Source organism: Arachis ipaensis, chromosome B1 (genome assembly GCF_059453495.1).
Source record: "Arachis ipaensis isolate K30076 ecotype BB chromosome B1, ASM5945349v1, whole genome shotgun sequence".
Taxonomy (NCBI): Eukaryota; Viridiplantae; Streptophyta; class Magnoliopsida; order Fabales; family Fabaceae; genus Arachis; species Arachis ipaensis.
Window position 1 is genome coordinate 63843798 of NC_142436.1, and position 18582 is coordinate 63862379.

Consider the following 18582-nt stretch of genomic DNA (forward strand, 5'->3'; position numbering starts at 1 on the left):
ATTACACATACACTAATATTAATAATAAGGAATAATTTTTTTTTAAATGATTGTAGGTTCAAAAAGAACTTTATATATATATATATATAATCGTAATTAAGAAATAAATATATCTTGAGAATAAAAAAACTATTAATTATAAAATATAATTATAATCAATAAATAGTTAATATATATAACTTAAATATATTTATCTACAATTAATATGATACGCATACATAAATAATAAAATATTTAGATTTATTTAAATAAAATAAATATGTTTTAAGAATAAGAAAAACTATTTTACACAATTAATATATATGTATATATAAATAAAAAAATTATCATGATTTATAAAGATTATTACATGTACATGATATTGATAGAATAAAAGAATCATTCAATAATTGTGGACTCAAAAAAAATTATAATAAAAAATAATTAATTTATATGACTTAAATATATTTACGTATAATTAATAATATATGTATATATAATAAAAAATATTTAAAATTATTTAAACAAAATAATTATATCCTCATAACAAAAAAATTATTAATTAAATAATTAATATATACATATCATAAATAAAAAAACTGTTAATTAAAAAGAAATCATATATTTTTTATTTTAGAAATTAGATACACATAATTATAATGATTTATTCTAAAATAGATAATTAACTTAGTTGAATATTTCTATTTTTAATTTAGAGTAGATTAATCCCACACAATGTATATGTCTCTTTAACGTATCATTACGTGATTATAAATTTTTATATCATGAAAGAATTTTTGAAAATTGTATGATTAATATTATATATAGAGAAGTCTTTAATAAATTGAGATGATTAAGTATTATTTAATCAATTTATATCTATTTTTTTGTTGTTAATTGTGTTTTTCGTATTTTTTGTAGTTGAATAAAATTTTTATATAAATAATATTTTAATTTTATTTGATACAGAAATAAAGATACAATCTATAGATGTACAACTATCAATGTTAGAGATAAAAAAATGTGTATGTATATTTTTTTTATAAAAATTAAGACATTGATTTATTATATATTATGCTTTTTTCTTTAATAAATTTAATTATTTTGTGAAATTTATTTGTTATGTATTATTATTTAGTATTCACATAAAAAAATAAAATAAATTTAATTTAAAATTAAATATATTAAAAAATATATTTTTATTAAAAATATCTCAGATATAAATAATATTAAATATTTTTCATGTCGCACGGTACAGAGTGTGTATATATATAACACGAGTAATACTCTTCAATAATTTCGTATCAATGTGTATGGTTTGGCTAGTTAGCTTAAGTTGTTCCTGTTAGGTAAGCTGAGCCAGACCATAGTGTAGTACGTATACTGTGACTGTCAGAGTGTCATTATTCATCATTAGTATTCATCACTACTGGTATGTATATGTACCACTATATGCGAAGCTTTTAACTGGCTCGCTTTATTCAGAAAAAATTAAAGGCCGAAAGCCAAGGCCTTTCTATCTCTCTGCACCATATATCATTAATTTCATATAGGGTCACTTCATATAAATTTGGATATCTTGGCACATGTATCGTCTTTTTTTAACCCCACACCCCCACATTTTTGCATATATGTCACTCATAATCAATTTTGCTTTCTTCTGTCACCCTTAGATACCTGCCAATACCAATTAAACTCCATGCTTCATTCAAACCCTTTTACCGTCAACAAATACCTTCTGAACACTCGCTCCTACGAACATTGTGCTGTTCCTTCTTTACCACATTTTGATGTTAGCTGGTTTTCGCTCTAACATATAAATTCTCTTTTCTTTTTTTTTTTTTCACCTTTGGCACTTTTTTTCCCTCCCTCTCCACATCCCTGGTCCCTACTTTCTTAATATCAGATTTGTATAATTCACAACCTACATAGGTCTCTCTAGCTTACTCTATACTACCTTGAAGCATATCTTCTTCATTTTATTATCCTTTCCTTGAAAAAGATATTAGCATGCCTTCAGAGAGAACTAGTTTAAGTAAGAATTCTCAAATAATGCAAACTATGATCAAAACCAAGAAGCACCTTGCAAGACCTAATTCGATGTTACTGAAAGATTACCTGATGAGGGACGACCTGAGCTCCTGCTCATCCAACGGTTTTAAATCGTTCCCGCGCCGACAATGCTGCAGCACTGCCGTTGGATTCCTTGTGGCGGAGAAAGATCTCAAACGCCACAACAGGAGGAGGAGGAGGAGGTCGAGGAGGAACAGCACTACCACACTCTTACCTCCTCGTTCTTCTTCTTCTTCTTCTTCTTTGTCGGTTCTGCAGAGAGCTTCGGAAGCTGTAATCAAGGCCATCAAGTCACTACCACACAAGAGTACCAGATCCCGGAAAGACGGTTCTGGAAGCGTTTTTTCTAGAAGCTTCTCAAGGAAGCTGCTGAGTAGAAGCTTCTGGAGGAAAGCGGCAGCGAAGGACGAGGAAGGAGGAAGAACTCAGAGATGGATAAGGACTTCATTCCGCGAGTTGCTTATGCAGGATCCGGACAAAACGGCGTCGTTGAACGAGGATAGCGCGTTCACTACAAATGCCGCAGCCACCACCACCACTACTTCCTCTTCTTCTTCTTCTTCAGGTTGTGGCAGTAACAGTAGCTGGGAAGAGAGCGAGTTCACATTTTCGTCTTCAAGCGCTGCTTCTTCTTCTTCCGCCGCCGAAAACGACGTCGCTCAGGCTACAAAAGACCCCCCTCCGACCACTGGCAAGATACACCAGGAGAGAACAACGGTAAGTATACATAATTTCCGTTTTATTTGATTTGTTGATTTTTTTTTATTAACGTGGTTGATGAAATTTGTTACTTTTTTTTTTCTTGTAATGTTTTCACTTCTATCTATGATGACTCAAACAAAAGAGAAAGTATTTTAATAAATGAACTAATAATGTAAATGGATCTTTATGCAATAATCTAATTGCATGTTTATATATTTATAATATTCTTTCAAAATACATAATAGATATGATACTACACTTTTACTTATATTTTATTATTAATAGAATAATACTAGAAAATTAATTTTTTATATTTTATTATTAATAGAATAATACTAAAAAATTAATTTTTTCAGTCAATATTAATTAATTTTTTAAAATTATTTTATTTATTTTAAATTTTAAAATCCAAATTATAAATATTTAATTTTAAATTTTAAATTTTAAATTCTAAATTTTAAATTTTAAATCCTCTAAAAATAAATATTTTTAGAATTAATTTTTTTTTAAACATTAACTAATTAAAAATTAATGCCCTATATTTTCTCTAATTAAAAAACACTCATGAACTTTTATTTTGTTAATTAAAAAATCAATAAAGAAGCCGGAAATTAGAAAAGAAAAAGGAAGAAAGAAAGAGAGAGAATCACAATAGGTTATTGATATCCAATGACCAATGCCTTTATTTTAAGGTCAAATACATATGTAATAAGGGAAAATTCCAAACAAATGATAGATAGTAATTAGCAGTACTAGGGTAGGAAGTGGGGACATTGATGAGGAGTGAGGAGGAAGAGGCAAAATACGAGAACAGAGGTGGAGCCGAGAATGCATGATGAATTAAATGCACGTGGGGGCACTGGGCAGTGCAGTTAATTGGGTGTGTTTCAATTTTCAACTCCCAAGGGCTGTGAATTGTGATGCTTACTTTGCGCCATCCACGCCGCTGAATCTCACTGCACCGCACAGTGTTACTTGTTCTTGCTCATCCAATCCAAGGGGCAAGGGATGCCTTTCAAATCTCTTTTCCCTGCCGCCAATTCATAACGTTTTAAGATTTTGAAAATTTATCATTATGGTTACTTATTTGGAAAATATTTTTTTATAATAATTTTTTATATTTAATACCTTAATGAATAATAAATGATATATTTTTTAATTTTAACAAATATTACAAATTAGAAGAAAGAACTAGGAAGTTGTTGCAGGCCTGCATCATTTTTTTTTTGCCTGCATCATCTTAAATTTGTATTAAATTATTACTGTTCTATGAATTGTGTGAAATTAATGAATACTTTTATATATTTCATAGAATAAAAACTTTTATTTTATGAAATAATTTTAATTTTTTAAATAAAAAAAATAGATAAATGATGTGAGCGAAGAAAAAAAATTCCTCGTCAACTAAATAAGAAATTTTTAAAATATTGTAAAAAAAGGATCTTACGTTCTCTATCGATATATATAGGGTGTGTTTGGCAAACACGTTGGGGAGGAGAGAAGTCCGTCTGAGCTTCTTGAAAGTTTCACTTTGATGTTTGGCAATTTTTATCTTTCTGAACGCAGAATTGATTCTGCTTCTGAACCCACGTTTAGGAGAAGCTCAAATTTGTAACTTCTGCGTTTCACGTTTCACGTTTAGGAGAAGCTAAAATATTTCTTTTTTACCAACCCTACCCTTCATTTTCTTCTATAAGAATGATATGAGTAACTATTATCTTCACAGTCATTCTTTGTAGTTCTTTCTACTTCTTTATAGTTTTTTAGTTCCATTTTTTTTTCATCAAAATCGTTCAGATTTATTTCAATCATTAACAAATTAAAATTTATTTATTTTTATTTGATTTTATTCATATGAATTTTATTTATGTTTTATGGTATTTTTTTTGTTCATATGATATATGTGGTTGGTTTTATGGAATTTTTATTATTTCTTATTTGTATAATTTTTTTTCTATTCTTTGATGTACTCTATTTTTGTTTTGTATTACTTTTTTTATTTTTTATTCTGACTTTGTAAAATTTGTAATTATAAGGGATAAGTACGATTTTGGTCCCTCACGTTGAGGGTCAGAATCGAACCCGTCCCCGATGTATATTTTGATTTAAAATCGTCCTTAAAGTCGCATTTAAATTTAAAATCGTCCTTTCTAATAAATTTTTTTAATTTATTCCTAAACTACCCCTAAAATAAAAAAATTATAAAATTATAAAAAAAAAAATAAAACGCGTACGGGAGGGGGGGAAGGGTTTACGAAGGGAGAGGGGGAAAGGGGGAAGGGGGAAAAGGGGAAGGGGGGAGGGGGGACGGCGGGGGGGATGGCACCGGCGGCAAAGAGAGGGAGGAGGGGAAGTGGAAGAAGCCGGAGAAGAAGCGGGTTCAGGGTGGGAGGAAGGGGAGAGGAAAGGGGAGAGGGGGAGGAGGACGGCGGCGGCGAAGGGGGAAGGGGGGAGAACGCGGGGTGGGGGTGGGGGGTGGGGGGAAGGGGAGAGGAAAGGGGAGACGGGGAGGACGGCGGCGGCGAAGGGGAAGAACGTTGGAGTCCGCCTGCCGCCTCGCCTCGCCGCCTCCGCCTAGCTTCTGCCGCCTCACGCCTCGCCGCCTCCGCCTCGCTTCTGCCGCCTCCGCCTCACGCCTTGTTTCTGCTTTCTTGTTTTCTGTTTCTGTTTCTGTTTGGTGGTGGTTGTGGTTGTGGTGTTGTTTCCTGTTTCTTGGTGGTGGTGGTGGTGGTTGGTGGTTGGTGGTGGTTGTGGTTGTGAGGGTGGGGGTGGATGGTGGTGGGAGGGGGAGACCGGGGGAGGGGGGAGGGGGGAAGGGGAGACCGAGGGTGGGGTGGGGGTGGGGGTGGCAGGAAGGGGAGACGGGGAGGTGGAGGGGGGAAGGGGAGACCGGGGGTGGAGTGGGGGTGGGGGTGGGGGAGAGGGGAAGGGGAGGAGGAGGGCGAAGGGAGACCAGGGGTGGGGGTGGGGGTGGGGGAGGGGAGAGGGAGGCGGGAAGGGGAGACCGGGTGGGGGAAGGGTATTTTTGTCCAAAAAAATAAAAAGGACGATTTTAATACGAAAAAAATACGTTAAGGACGATTTTAAATCAAAATATACATCGGGGACGGGTTCGATTCTGACCCTCAACGTGAGGGACCAAAATCGTACTTATCCCTAATTATAATTATTATATACTATGTTTATTATCAAAATTTTGATTAATATAAATTATGATCCTATAAAAAAAGGACAAAATAAATAAAAAATTAATTATAAGTAACAATAGAGTCATAAATAATGAAAATTTATAGTCTAAAATAATACTAAGTTAAAGAGTACTGACGATACTAAAAAAATTATAGAATATTTTCTTTTTGTGTGACATTATAAAATTTATAGTACTTTCTTTTATATTTTTATTTTTATTGTATTTATTTTATTTATATGATAAATATTTTTTATATTATTTTTTATAGTATTCTGATTTTGCAGGTATATAAAATTGATGTCTATTTTAGTAATTTTTCATCTAAAAGTGATTTTGAGTAGTATAATCCAAACAACATTTATTTTACTATAATCAATTTTGATATAAAAATTACCAAACATAAATCACGTTAACCCAAACTAACTTATCATCAAAATCAATTTTACAAAATCAATTTTATGCAAACTCCAGTTTGCAAACTGTAATCCAAACACACACATAATTGTCAATGTCGTTCATTAGTTGACTTTGCTGACCAAGTGCTTGGTTGATTAATATTTTAAAAATCTAATTAACATGTATATTAAAAATATTAATTAAATATATTATAAAAAAATTTTAGTAAATTATTTTTATTAAAAAGTTATTGAAGAATATATTTTTTATATTTTTAAAACACTTAATGCATCAAAATATTAAAAAAAATTATTATTATATTTTTACAATATACTCATAAAACACATTATGCATATTTTATATTTTAACTTAATCCTTTTATTACTTAAAATACTTCAGGAAATCATATCATATTTTCATTTCACACGTTCAGTTTCAAGTTGAGTAGATGGAGTTAAGCCCACTTTAGTTTTTAAGATGGATAAGTTACATTGATTTAGTTTTTAACTTTTGAATTGTTATAATTTAGTCTTTTAAATTTAAAAAGCGCACCAATGTAGTTCTTTTTATATTTTTATTATTAGAATTCAATGGCATTAGTAACGTGACTTAAGTCTTGTCACGCTAGTCGTATTAAAACGCTGTCATACGTGTTTTGATGCTAAAGAAGACACTAAATAATGTCGTTTGAAGATTTGAACAATTAGTATTGTTCAAAAGGGAGACGTGTAACGTTTTAACATTGTTCAAACCTTCAAACGACGTCATTTAGTATTTTTTTAATGCTAAAACGCGTACGTCATCGTTTTAATATGTCTAGCATGACAAGACTTGATCCTCACTAACTGCATTGAGTTCTAGAAGGACGATATTGGTTCATTTTTTTAAATTTGGGAGATCAAATTGTAGCAATTAAAAAGTCAAAATTAAATTAGTACAACTCGCTAATCTCAAAAATCAAAGTAGGACTTAACTCGTACATGGTTGGCCAACTCTTGTTGTAAGGATTCTAAAATTTCATACACATATTTCACTTTACATATTCTTACTTTGTTTGAAGATGAAGGGAAATTCTTTTGATCAAATTGAACTTTTGGCTTTACAAAAATAAGTGAAAACATAAATTATTTAGTGTATCTTAAATAAAGTAAGGTAGACTTACTTTTATTGTTAGAGCATGTATCTACTCCCCTATCAAATAATCTTGGATACCAATATCTCTTCTTTCAGCTCTTGTTAGTAACACATTGTGTATCATATGAAACAGGATTGGCCAAACGAGGAGAAAGAACAATCAAGTCCTGTATCTGTACTAGATTGCCCCTTCGAAGATGATAACCAAGGTATAACATTATATTCCCCTTTAAGTCCATTCTTTTAACTCACACTCTATCTATAATAATAAAAATAAAATAAAAAATGTGACCGAGGACTCTATAAAAAATAAGAAATAAGGATGAGTACAAATTTACAGTGTATATATGATTTATGATTACAGGAAGCGAACAGAAGCACATGCAAGAGAAGAGAGGGCACTTTAAAGGCATGGCTTCAGTGAAGCCAGTGTCCCTGGAGAAATTGATGTCAATGTCAGAACTGGACGATGATCATGAACATTATTGTTCAGTAGTATCGGTACCAATTAAGCATGATAACAACACCAAAAAAGATGGCAACAGAGTAGAGGAGAGTGCGCGAAACCTTCTCAACTTCTTATTGCTTAAAACATCACCCAACTGTTTGATAGTTAAAGCAGAGAACCTGTTGTTTGATTACTTCAAACAAAGTATTATCATCGGAGAAAACAACAACAATAATGATGATTTATCATCGTCAAAGGAGCTTGAGATTTGCAAGGTGGCCGAGGATTGGGTTCGTGGGAATCCACAAGAGTTATATTTGGGTTGGGAAGTGAATAAAGGAAGAGAAATGTACATTAGAGAAATGGAAAAATGTTTAGAGTGGAGAAACTATGACAGACAACAAGTGCAACATTTGGCCATTGAGCTTGAAACCGAGGTCTTCACTACTTTAGTTAACGAGCTCCTACTTGATCTGTGGATTTGCTAGCTAGCTAGCTAGTTACTTCAATTATGAAGAGTTATAATGTTTCTGACAATCTTTTTTCTTTTTTCTAATTCATGTTTGTATTCATCTCTTCCCTTTCTCGGGGATAGGATACATAGACGGCTAAATTTTGGAACAATGTTCGGGGCTCAATTTTGGATACTTAATTTGGTCATATTTGGTATGGTGTATGTTTTCCTTCCCTGTATCATACACGATTTGAAAATATCCAAACACTTTAAGTAATAACTAATAACAGTGAGACTCATCTAAAATTAATTATCGGAATTCGGATATACATACATATAAAGCTAAAATAAAATAAGGTCAATTATAGTGTACAGATGTTCTTTGTACATATTTTTCTTTATTGAATACTAGGATGACACGCGTCAAAGTGCTGGTCCTGAGGGAACAACTTGCAAAGCTCACTGAATAAGTTACAGAATTTAGTGTAGGATGCCTAACAGCAGAAGCCGAGTCGCATGAGGAGCTTAAAACGGTGTTAGGGCCTCAGGGGTATTAGTGTTGGGCTCTTTTTTTTTTTGGTGATCTCATAGTAGGCTCGTCAAAATGGGTCAAACTTACCAGGTAAGTCTATTTATCTATTTAAATGGATGGATTTTGCCTTTAAAATTAAACCCGTTTAAATTTCGGGTTAAATGGGTTGAGCCCGATTAACCAAAAAAAATAACGGGTTAAACGGACTAGCCTGCAGATTAAACAGGTGGTCCATTTATTTTTTTTTACATTTTTTTTAAAAAATAGCACTTTTAGTCTATATTTTTTTCGATCCAATCTGAAAATCCAATCCATCAACTAAAAAAAATTATTTTTAAATGATTTTGACTTAAAAATAATATTTTTTGTCAAAATATTTTTTTAAAAATAAAATAAAAAAATAAACAGACTGGCCCATTTAACCCATGGACTGACCATAAACGATCCGAATTGAAAAATTATGACTCGCGAATAAAACAGATTTAAACGGTCCAATCCATTCAACTACGAGTTTAACGAACCGGATCTAAATAGCCGGACTAGCCCGTTAAATGGAGCTTTGAAAATATGTGTGAATTTTGGTATTTTTTAATTTTTATAATACCTGAAAACGAAAAAAAAAAAAAAAGAAACAACTTAAACGGAGTGAAGTTGTTGCTCCATCCAGGGGGAGGAGAGGCCCGAAGCTCATCGCGGACCAGAAGAAGTGGGTGACCAAGAGGCTCCACAACGGGCAACCAGAAGAACTGCCGTCACCCATCACCGGCGATACCATCATTGCGAGACCACAACCGGAAGCTTCATTCTACCGCCGTAGGCATCCCTGTGAAGAACGCGGCGTTTCCACCCTTTTTTTTTTTTTTTTATCAGATTTCCTTTTCACTTCCCATAACGGAGGTCTACCCACCATACCGTTGTCGCCGATGCATGCGAGTTCGCTGACAGCCGCACGATGCGTATGAGATTCACTCTGGCCGCTGCATCCTCCTCACCTTCCGTAGTGCGATTCACGATGAATTCAGCGCCGGACTGGTATCAGATTGTGGGGATTATTTCAAACTTCAAAGGGAAATATTCGGCTGAGTACTTTCAAATTTCAATCATGTGGGTGGAATTTTTTTTTTTCTGGGACATGTGGGTGGAATGGTTTAGGTTTAGCTTTTGGGTTCTGTCTATGTGGGTTGGGTCTTTGGTCCACACTTTGACCAAAAATTAGTTGTTCAAGAAATTGCACTTTATACCAATTAGTTGTATTTGGACAAATTATTTGAAAAAAATTTTAAAAATAAAATATTTTTCAAAACAAATTTTTTCATCTTTGTTTTTCGAAATCTTTTTTATTTTTGAAGTTGAAGCATGATTTTATTGAAGTTCGCCCACTTCATCGACAAATTTTATTGAAAATTCATTGAAACTAATGAGTTTGTCCATTAATGTAACAAACTTGCTCATATTTTCATACAATTTGGATTGTATTAGTATATTTTAATTTTTTATTTAATTTATTTAATCTAAAATTATAAATCATAAAAAAAATTTAAATTTAAAATTTAAATAGATATAATTTACAATTTAAATTAAGTGAATTAAATAAAAAAATTAATTTAAACTAATGATATAATCTAATTTGAGTAAAATAAACGTAGTCGTATTATTGTAGTTATATTATTATAATAACACGATTACGTTTATTCTCACTAAATTAAATTAAATTATTAATTTAAAATATATATACTTAAATTTAAAATTAAAAATTTTAGAATTTACCGTTTTAAATTATGTGAATTAAATGAAAAAAAATAAGAATATACCAAAACAATTAAAATTGTACCAAAATTTGAACAAATTTATCACACCAATAAACAATCTTGTTAATTTTAATGAAGTTCACCGATACAGTAGGTGAATCTAAACAAAATCTACAAGTTGCCGATGCAGTGGATAAATCTGTTCCAACTTAAAAAAGATTTCGAAAAATAAAGATAAAAAACTTATTTTGAAAAATAATTATTTTTTTTTTATTTTTTTCATAAAATTTTTGGCTGTACTTGTGTTTGTTTTAGTTTTGTTTTTTTCCTTCTGTTGGTCTTAGGCTACTTTATATTGCCCAAATAAATATGGTCTTTATATAACCAATTTGGGTTGGTGTAGCGATTAGTTTAGTATTTCGTTTAAGGTTTTGTTGGAGATTCGAATCGCGCATTGTTCATGCCGCAATCTATTGGACAGCGACAGACCGTTAGGCTGCGTTTGTTTCTGATAATAGGACAACACAAGACACTGAGAACAAGACATAAAGAATAGAGACACAAAATATTGTATTCTTTTATACTGTTTAGTGATAAACTAGAACAAATTATGAAAATCTAATTTATTTTTATTGTTTCATTCAGAAAATTTGAGAAGAAAAATATAATAATAAAATAAAAAAATTAGTTGAGTCTGTTATTAGTGTCTGTATGTGTTTCATGTCAAAATGGACACAAAATACACTAAGTCATTATCTCTTGACACAATGTCTCTATCCATGTCTAATCTATCAAAAACGATTTTGTATTTCTATATTCCTATCTCGGTGTTCCATCCATATAAACAATTGCATATTTAGTATACAAAAGCTCTGTTGTGTAGAAAAAGAGATATTCTCGTTGAATCAATAGACATTTCAACTTTGTCAAAACAAATAGACATTTCATAACTAAACTAATTTTAAAAGCTCATACATGCTAAAATTTATATTCTTTTAACATAAAACTCTAATTTTTAATATATTCATTTAATGTAAGTTAATAAATACAATATATGAAATATATTTTTATTAATAATATATGATCTGTACCAATAATTTAGGATCGACGTTATACCTCAAAAACAGCACGTTTTAACAGTGCAATATACCAATTCAAAACCACGTCACTTATCCACTTCGTTACTTATCCCAGGAGAGGAATCCGATCGTTAGCTCGGATACAAAGCCAGGGATCTCGGACCCACTAACAGATTCCCCTAACCATAAATAACACTGATCAGATAGTCAGAGACCAGATCTCAACAAAAACACTTACGATAGTAACGTATAGAATATTATTCCTGCTCAGAAACTAACTTAAGCATCGGAGTTCTTTTTGCAGGTACTCCCCACTGCTCGGACGAGGCTTGTATTGGTGGCGCGATCTTCAGTAGATACGGTTGACCAAGCCGCTCGGATCCCAACTGACATATACCTCGGTTCGAGCTCCTGGCAGGAACATTTGGCGCCCACCGTGGGCCCGAGAGTTCATTCTCACCCCTCACTGAATTTCTAGCTTTAATTTATTTCCTATACTCGCACTATGTATTTTCCTCTTGCAGGAAGCAAAGCATGACCGACCATTCCGAAACCCAACAACATTCTCAAAACAATGCCGACCTCCTTGCTGCCAATTCCGTCCTCCAGGCGGAAAATCAGTGACTAGTCGAACTCCTAGCGATGCTGCAAAACAACGGAGATCGAAAGGTTGACAGCAAGAAAATAAATGCTGACCAACACGAGGAACACCAGTCGGAGTCCAACACAAAAATAGGAGAGACAATCCCGAAGAACGTGAGACGCCAGACCAACCCGTTCTCCGAGGAAATAATGAGCTTCAAGATGCCACAGAACTTCACACTTCCGATGACGCTAACGCCTACAAAGGAATCGGAGATCCTAAAGTCCACGTTACAAAATTTGAGTCTATGATGTTCCTCAACAGCGACTCAGACCCCATCCTGTGCCGATCTTTCCCAACATTCCTAGATGGAGCTGCTTTATTATGGTTTTCTAACTTGCCTACAGGATCCATAAACAACTTTGATGAGTTCGCCAAAATGTTCATCAATCATTTTGCAGCATCCAAGATATACATACGTCAGGGAATCAGACTACCTCAGCACAATCAAACAGGGACAACACGAGAGCTTAAAGGACTACATGACGCGCTTTACAACAGCAGCAATGGAAATTTCCGACCTCAATTCAGAAGTACAACTGCACGCAATAAAGAGCGGTCTCAGGCCAGGAAAATTCCAGGAAGCAATCGCTGTGGCAAAACCAAAAACACTGGAGGAATTCAGAGATAAGGCGACAGGGCAAATCGAAATAGAGGAACTTCGTGAAACTCGAAGGAACGAAAAGCCCACATCCAGAAAGGAGGAAGAAAGACCATACAGGTCCCAAAACAGAGACTCTAAAAAGCCTTTCAGGCCAGCCCCGAAGTTCAATTCTTATACCAAGTTCAACACCAAAAGGGAGGATATAATCAAAGAGATCCTCCACAGCAAACTCATCAAACCACCAAGCCGAGCTGGCACATACCAAGACCAGAGGTATGTTGACAAGACGAAACACTGCGCCTTCCATAAAAAAATTAGACACACCACGGACGAGTGCGTTATAGCTAAAGACACGTTGGAAAGACTAGTAAGACAAGGGTTACTGGACAAATACATCGGCAGACAACTCCACAAAGAACAACCAGCTTCACATGAGGCAGAACACCTGAAAGCAAATGGCAAAAAATCTCAGTGGCAGAGTAATCAACCACCTAAGAAAGTCATCAACTACATTTCAGGAGATTTCGCGTGTGGTGGGGGCACAAGCTCGGCCAGGAAAAGAAGCTACAGGACCATGTTGGCGGTCCAAAACGAAACACCCACTGACGCACCTACTCCAGAAGTCCCTGACATCACATTTACCAGCAAAGACTTTGACAATAAGACTCCCAACCTTGACGACCCCGTAGTCATCTCAGTAACAACAGGAGACCTCTTAGTTCGGAAAGTCTTGCTAGACCAAGGCAGCAGTGCCGATGTCATGTTTCTGTCGACCTTCAAGAAAATGTAACTCAACGAGAAAATTCTACAGCCGTCCTCCGGGGAGCTCGTCGGATTCTCAGGGGAAAGAGTCCCTGTGACAGGTTATGTATGGGTGAGGACAACCCTAGGGGAACCCCCTCACTCAAAAAATTTAGACATTCAATACCTAATTGTTGATTGTTTTAGCCATATAATATTATCTTGGGAAGACCCTCTTTAAACACTTTCGGAGCCATAGTCTCCACAATTCACTTGTGTGTTAAGTTTTGTTCAGAAAAAGGAACCATAGCAACAGTTCACTCGGACAGGAAAGAGGCAAGGCAGTGCTACAACGCAGGGCTAAAAATACAATAGACACCAACAAGGAGAATAAACTCGGTATACAATGCCAACGACATACCAGACCTTGCCGAGTTGGATCCTCGGATCCATCATGAGCAGAGGCCAACACCAACCGATGATCTCCACAAGGTAAGCCTGACCGAGGATAAGAGTCAATGCACTAACATTGGTTCTACCTTGCTTGCAGGATACAAACAACAAATGACAGATCTACTGCGAACAAACGCCGACCTGTTTGCCTGGACCCCGGCCGACGTGCCAGGGATAGACCTAGAAGTCATATGCCACAAGCTCGCCCTCGACCCCAAAGCCTGACCAATAAAACAAAAGAGGAGGCAACTCGGAAAGGAAAGGACAGAAGCAACAACAAAGGAAACACAAAAACTGATAAGCGCAGGCTTCATTCGAGAAATACAATTCACATCCTGGTCATGGTCAAAAAGAGCTCGGGAAAATGGCGGATGTGTGTAGACTTCACTGACCTGAACCGAGCCTGCCCTAAAGACTCCTACCCCTTGCCAAACATTGATAACCTTGTAGACAACACCTCCGGCTATCAGATCTTAAGCTTCAAGGACGCGTACTCAGGCTATAACCAAATACTTATGCACCCAGGCGACGAGGACAAGACAGCTTTCATAACCGACCAAGGGAATTTCTGCTACAAAGTCATGCCATTCGGCCTCAAAAACGCGGGTGCTACATATCAGCACCTAATGGACAAAGTTTTCCAGAAGCAAATCGGCAGGAACATGGAGGTATACGTGGACGATATGGTGGTTAAGTCAAACACAGAAGAAGAACACCTTAACGATTTAAAAGAAGTATTCGACCAACTGAAGAAATACAACATGCGACTGAATCCAGAAAAATATGCGTTTGGAGTCCAAGGAGGTAAATTTCTGGGATTCATGTTGACAAATAGGGGGACAGAGGGAAATCCTGAAAAATGCAAAGCAATTTTAGAAATGAAATCGCCGTCCACAATCAAGGAAGTACAGTAACTCACAGGGAGGCTAGCCGCCCTCTCAAGGTTTTTACCCACGATGGCAGCAAAGTCGGATCATTTTTTTAACATACTGCGAAAGTCAAAACAGTTCGAGTGGACGGAGAAATGCGAAAACGCATTTGTCGAGTTCAAACAACGGCTCGCATCCCCTCCCATACTAGCAAAACCAGTACCCGGTAACCCCTTGTATTTATATCTTTCAGTATCAAATAACTCGATTTCATCTGTGATTGTTACAGAAACAGGTCGGCAACAAAACCCAGTGTATTTTGTCAACAAAATATTACAAAATGCAGAAATGAGGTATCCAGCTATTGAAAAATTGGCATATGCCCTAATAATCACAGCAAGACGACTCAGGCACTATTTCCAAAGCCACAAGATCATAGTACAAACAAATCAACCCCTAAGGCAGGTACTGTCAAGACCTGACCTCGCGGGAAGACTGACCAAGTGGTGCATTGAGCTGTCAGAATACGATGTGGAATATCAACCTCAGAACTCATTAAAGTCACAAACACTGGCCGACTTTGTGACAGAACTAACGTCGGATGGAGATGCACACCCAGAATGGGAGCTGTATGTAGACGGTGCCGCAAATGAGGACGGCGGTGGAGCAGGTATAGTCCTCAGAGACAAAGATGGAATCTCCACCGAACAATCAATAAAGTACGCATTTCCAGTCAGTAATAACCAATCTGAGTACGAAGCACTCCTAGCCGGCATGCGCCTAGCAAAAGGGTGTGGAATACAAAAACATAAAGATTTACTGCGACTCCCTCTTGGTGGTTCAGCAGGTAAACGACGTATTCCAGGTACGAGAACCCTTTTTAGAACAATATTATACACAGGTAAAATGCTTAGCACAACAGTTCCAACATTTTGAAATAACTCATATAAGTAGAAACGACAACAACCGAGCCGATGTACTATCCAAACTAGCCACATCTAGGAAATTAGGAACATCCCCAAATTTATCACACATGACATTGGAACAACCGAGCATATACAATAAATTTGTTATGAGTATATTACAGGAACGAGATTGGAGAACATCGTACATTGAATTCCTGAAGATCGAAAAGAAACCCGAAAATGTAGAGAACCCAAAGCTCTTCCAGAGGAGGGCGGGTTTCTTCACAATCATAGGTGATGATCTATACAGGAGAGGATTCTCCTGACCCCTGCTCAAATGCCTAGGAAAGGAGGAGGCCGACCTCGCAATGGAAGAGACCCACGAAGGAATTTGTGGCACACATATCGGAGGTCAGAGCTTAGCCACAAAAATATTGAGGGCTGGATACTATTGGCCAACATTGAGAAAAGATTGCCTCGATAAAGTCCGAAAATGCGACAACTGCCAAAGATGCTCACCGATCATCCACAACCCGGCCGAGACATTACACACGACAGAAATTGGATGGCCGTTTCACAGATGGGGGCTCGACATACTTGGTCCCTTCCCAATCTCCAAAGGACAGGTGAAGTTCCTGATTGTAGCAATCGATTATTTCACAAAATGGGTAGAAGTCCAACCTCTAGCGAAAATAACGTCAGAAAAGGTAAAAGGTTTCATTTGGAAATTTATCATATGCCGATACATACTGCCTATGGACATTATCACTGATAACGGTAGACAATTTACTGATAAGAGAATAGCATCTTTCTTGCATGATTTGAATATAAAGCATCATTTTTCCTCAGTGGAGCACCCACAATCCAACGGGCTCGCCGAAGCTGCTAATAAAGTTATCTTGCAGGCTCTAAAGAAAAAAGTAACACTTGCCAAAGGACAATGGGCAGAATTGATACCAGAAATCCTCTGGGGTTACAACACCACCCCGCAAAGCTTAACTAAAGAGACACCATTCAGGCTAATGTTCGGATCCGACACCATGATCCCGGTAGAGATATCACAAGGCTCGGTCAGAACAACCTATCTCGACGAGGATACCAATGATCAAACTAGAGAAGCCGAGTTAGACCTATTAGAAGAAGTACGAGAAGAGTCAAGAATAAGACATGAAGCAATGCAACAATTAACTCGGCGCAAATACAACACAAGGGTTAGACCCCGAACACTACAGCAAGGAGACCTTGTGCTCCGACGACTGAAAGATGTCCGAAAACCGCCAGGAGAGGGTAAGCTCGCCGCCAATTGGGAAAGTCCTTTCAGAATCATACAAGTACATGGCCGAGATGCATACTCGTTACAGACCTTGGAAGGAGATAATCTACCGAACACTTGGAACATCACGTCCCTACGATTGTACCATACTTAAACATTTGTAATCTTTTTTGAAGAACGGGGGTACTCTTTTTCCTACCACCGATATTTTTTCCCAAAAAAGGGTTTTACTCGGGGAGGTTTTAACGAGGCCAACCACTCCAAATATCAAACAGATATGACAAACAACAATCAAATCGTTTTAACGAAACAAGTTCATATTCATACTAAACAAAAAGATATTTTTCAAAGTTTAAACATCACCAACACCAAAATACAAAATGAGCAAATCAATAGCTCGGACAAAGTCCAAAAACAAAAAAAGGCAACAATCATTTATCATTTACATGAACATTTTCATCCTGGGCTTCATCCCCGGGTTCGTCATCAACCAAAACCCCACCAACAACTATCTTAGTAACATCGAAGTGACTGAGATCAAACTTAGGAACAAACACAGACACTTGACTAACTGCACGGTCGAACCCTGCAGCAAACATTTCAATGCCACCATCCTCCAATTCTTGAACCCGAGCAGTCAACTTGCCTTTCTCCAAGTCATACTCCATTAACTGCTCTTGCATGGACCGAATTTGGGCCTGCAAACGCCCAACATCATTTTCTAAGTCTTTCATTTTCTTGATCAGATCGAGTATCACCTCATCTCTCTCAGAAAGTGATTTTTCAAGCAGCTTTACTTTTTCAGCATCCTTTTTCTCCTGAGCACCTAAAAGCTTAGCACTACGACCAACACATAACAGCCTGGTAGCAATGGCCTATCACACAACAATGTCATAAAACACTAATTAAATATTCGAGAACTAAATTATCCTCCTCCGATCTCTCAAGAGCATCAAGAATTTGCATAGGTTCAGGACACCAATAAAGAGGAAACAGCTCGCCAAGTTCGTCGTCCAGAAAGAAGGGATACTCAGTCTCAGAAGAACGGATTTTCACAAACATTTCTTTAAAAATTTTAAAAGAAGACTTAAACAGTAAAAACAAGGCACGTCCAGGGTAACTACTCAAATTCACCCAGAGGCCCTTGCGAACGCCTTTGGCTTGAAAAAGAGAAAAAAAAACAAATTTACAGAGGGAACATGATTCAGAAATGTCATCAAGATTTCAAAACCTCGAAGGAAAACCCATGAATTGGGATGTAACTGAGAGGGGGCACAGTTCAACTGAGTTAACACCATACATTCGAATGAAGTAAAAGGCAGTTTCAAGTTCAGCTCAGAAAACAGACAAGTATAAACG

General features: G+C 36.0%; 2 protein-coding genes across 2 annotated transcripts; both read left to right on the top strand.

Moving 5' to 3' along the window:
• Window positions 1-1599: 1599 nt before the first annotated feature.
• Window positions 1600-8575, top strand: LOC107618201 (uncharacterized). Its single transcript, XM_016320194.3, has 3 exons — window positions 1600-2769; window positions 7608-7683; window positions 7839-8575. The coding sequence occupies exons 1-3, from the start codon at window positions 1990-1992 to the stop codon at window positions 8408-8410; spliced, it is 1428 nt and encodes a 475-aa protein (XP_016175680.1). The 5' UTR covers window positions 1600-1989; the 3' UTR covers window positions 8411-8575.
• Window positions 8576-12743: 4168 nt separating this feature from the next.
• LOC148576830 (uncharacterized) lies at window positions 12744-13772 on the top strand. The gene has a single exon (XM_088502789.1). The coding sequence runs from the start codon at window positions 12744-12746 to the stop codon at window positions 13770-13772; it is 1029 nt and encodes a 342-aa protein (XP_088358915.1).
• The last annotated feature ends 4810 nt before the right edge of the window (window positions 13773-18582 follow it).

What these genes read in the sequence shown, in the direction of transcription:
- LOC148576830 (XM_088502789.1), top strand. Translation starts at nt 12,744, where the DNA reads ATGAGTTCGCCAAAATGTTCATCAATCATTTTGCAGCATCCAAGATAT.
- LOC107618201 (XM_016320194.3), top strand. Translation starts at nt 1,990, where the DNA reads ATGCCTTCAGAGAGAACTAGTTTAAGTAAGAATTCTCAAATAATGCAA. An exon ending in TACACCAGGAGAGAACAACG is followed by an intron (nt 2,770 to 7,607) that starts GTAAGTATACAT and finishes CATATGAAACAG; the next exon opens with GATTGGCCAAACGAGGAGAA. An exon ending in CTTCGAAGATGATAACCAAG is followed by an intron (nt 7,684 to 7,838) that starts GTATAACATTAT and finishes TTATGATTACAG; the next exon opens with GAAGCGAACAGAAGCACATG.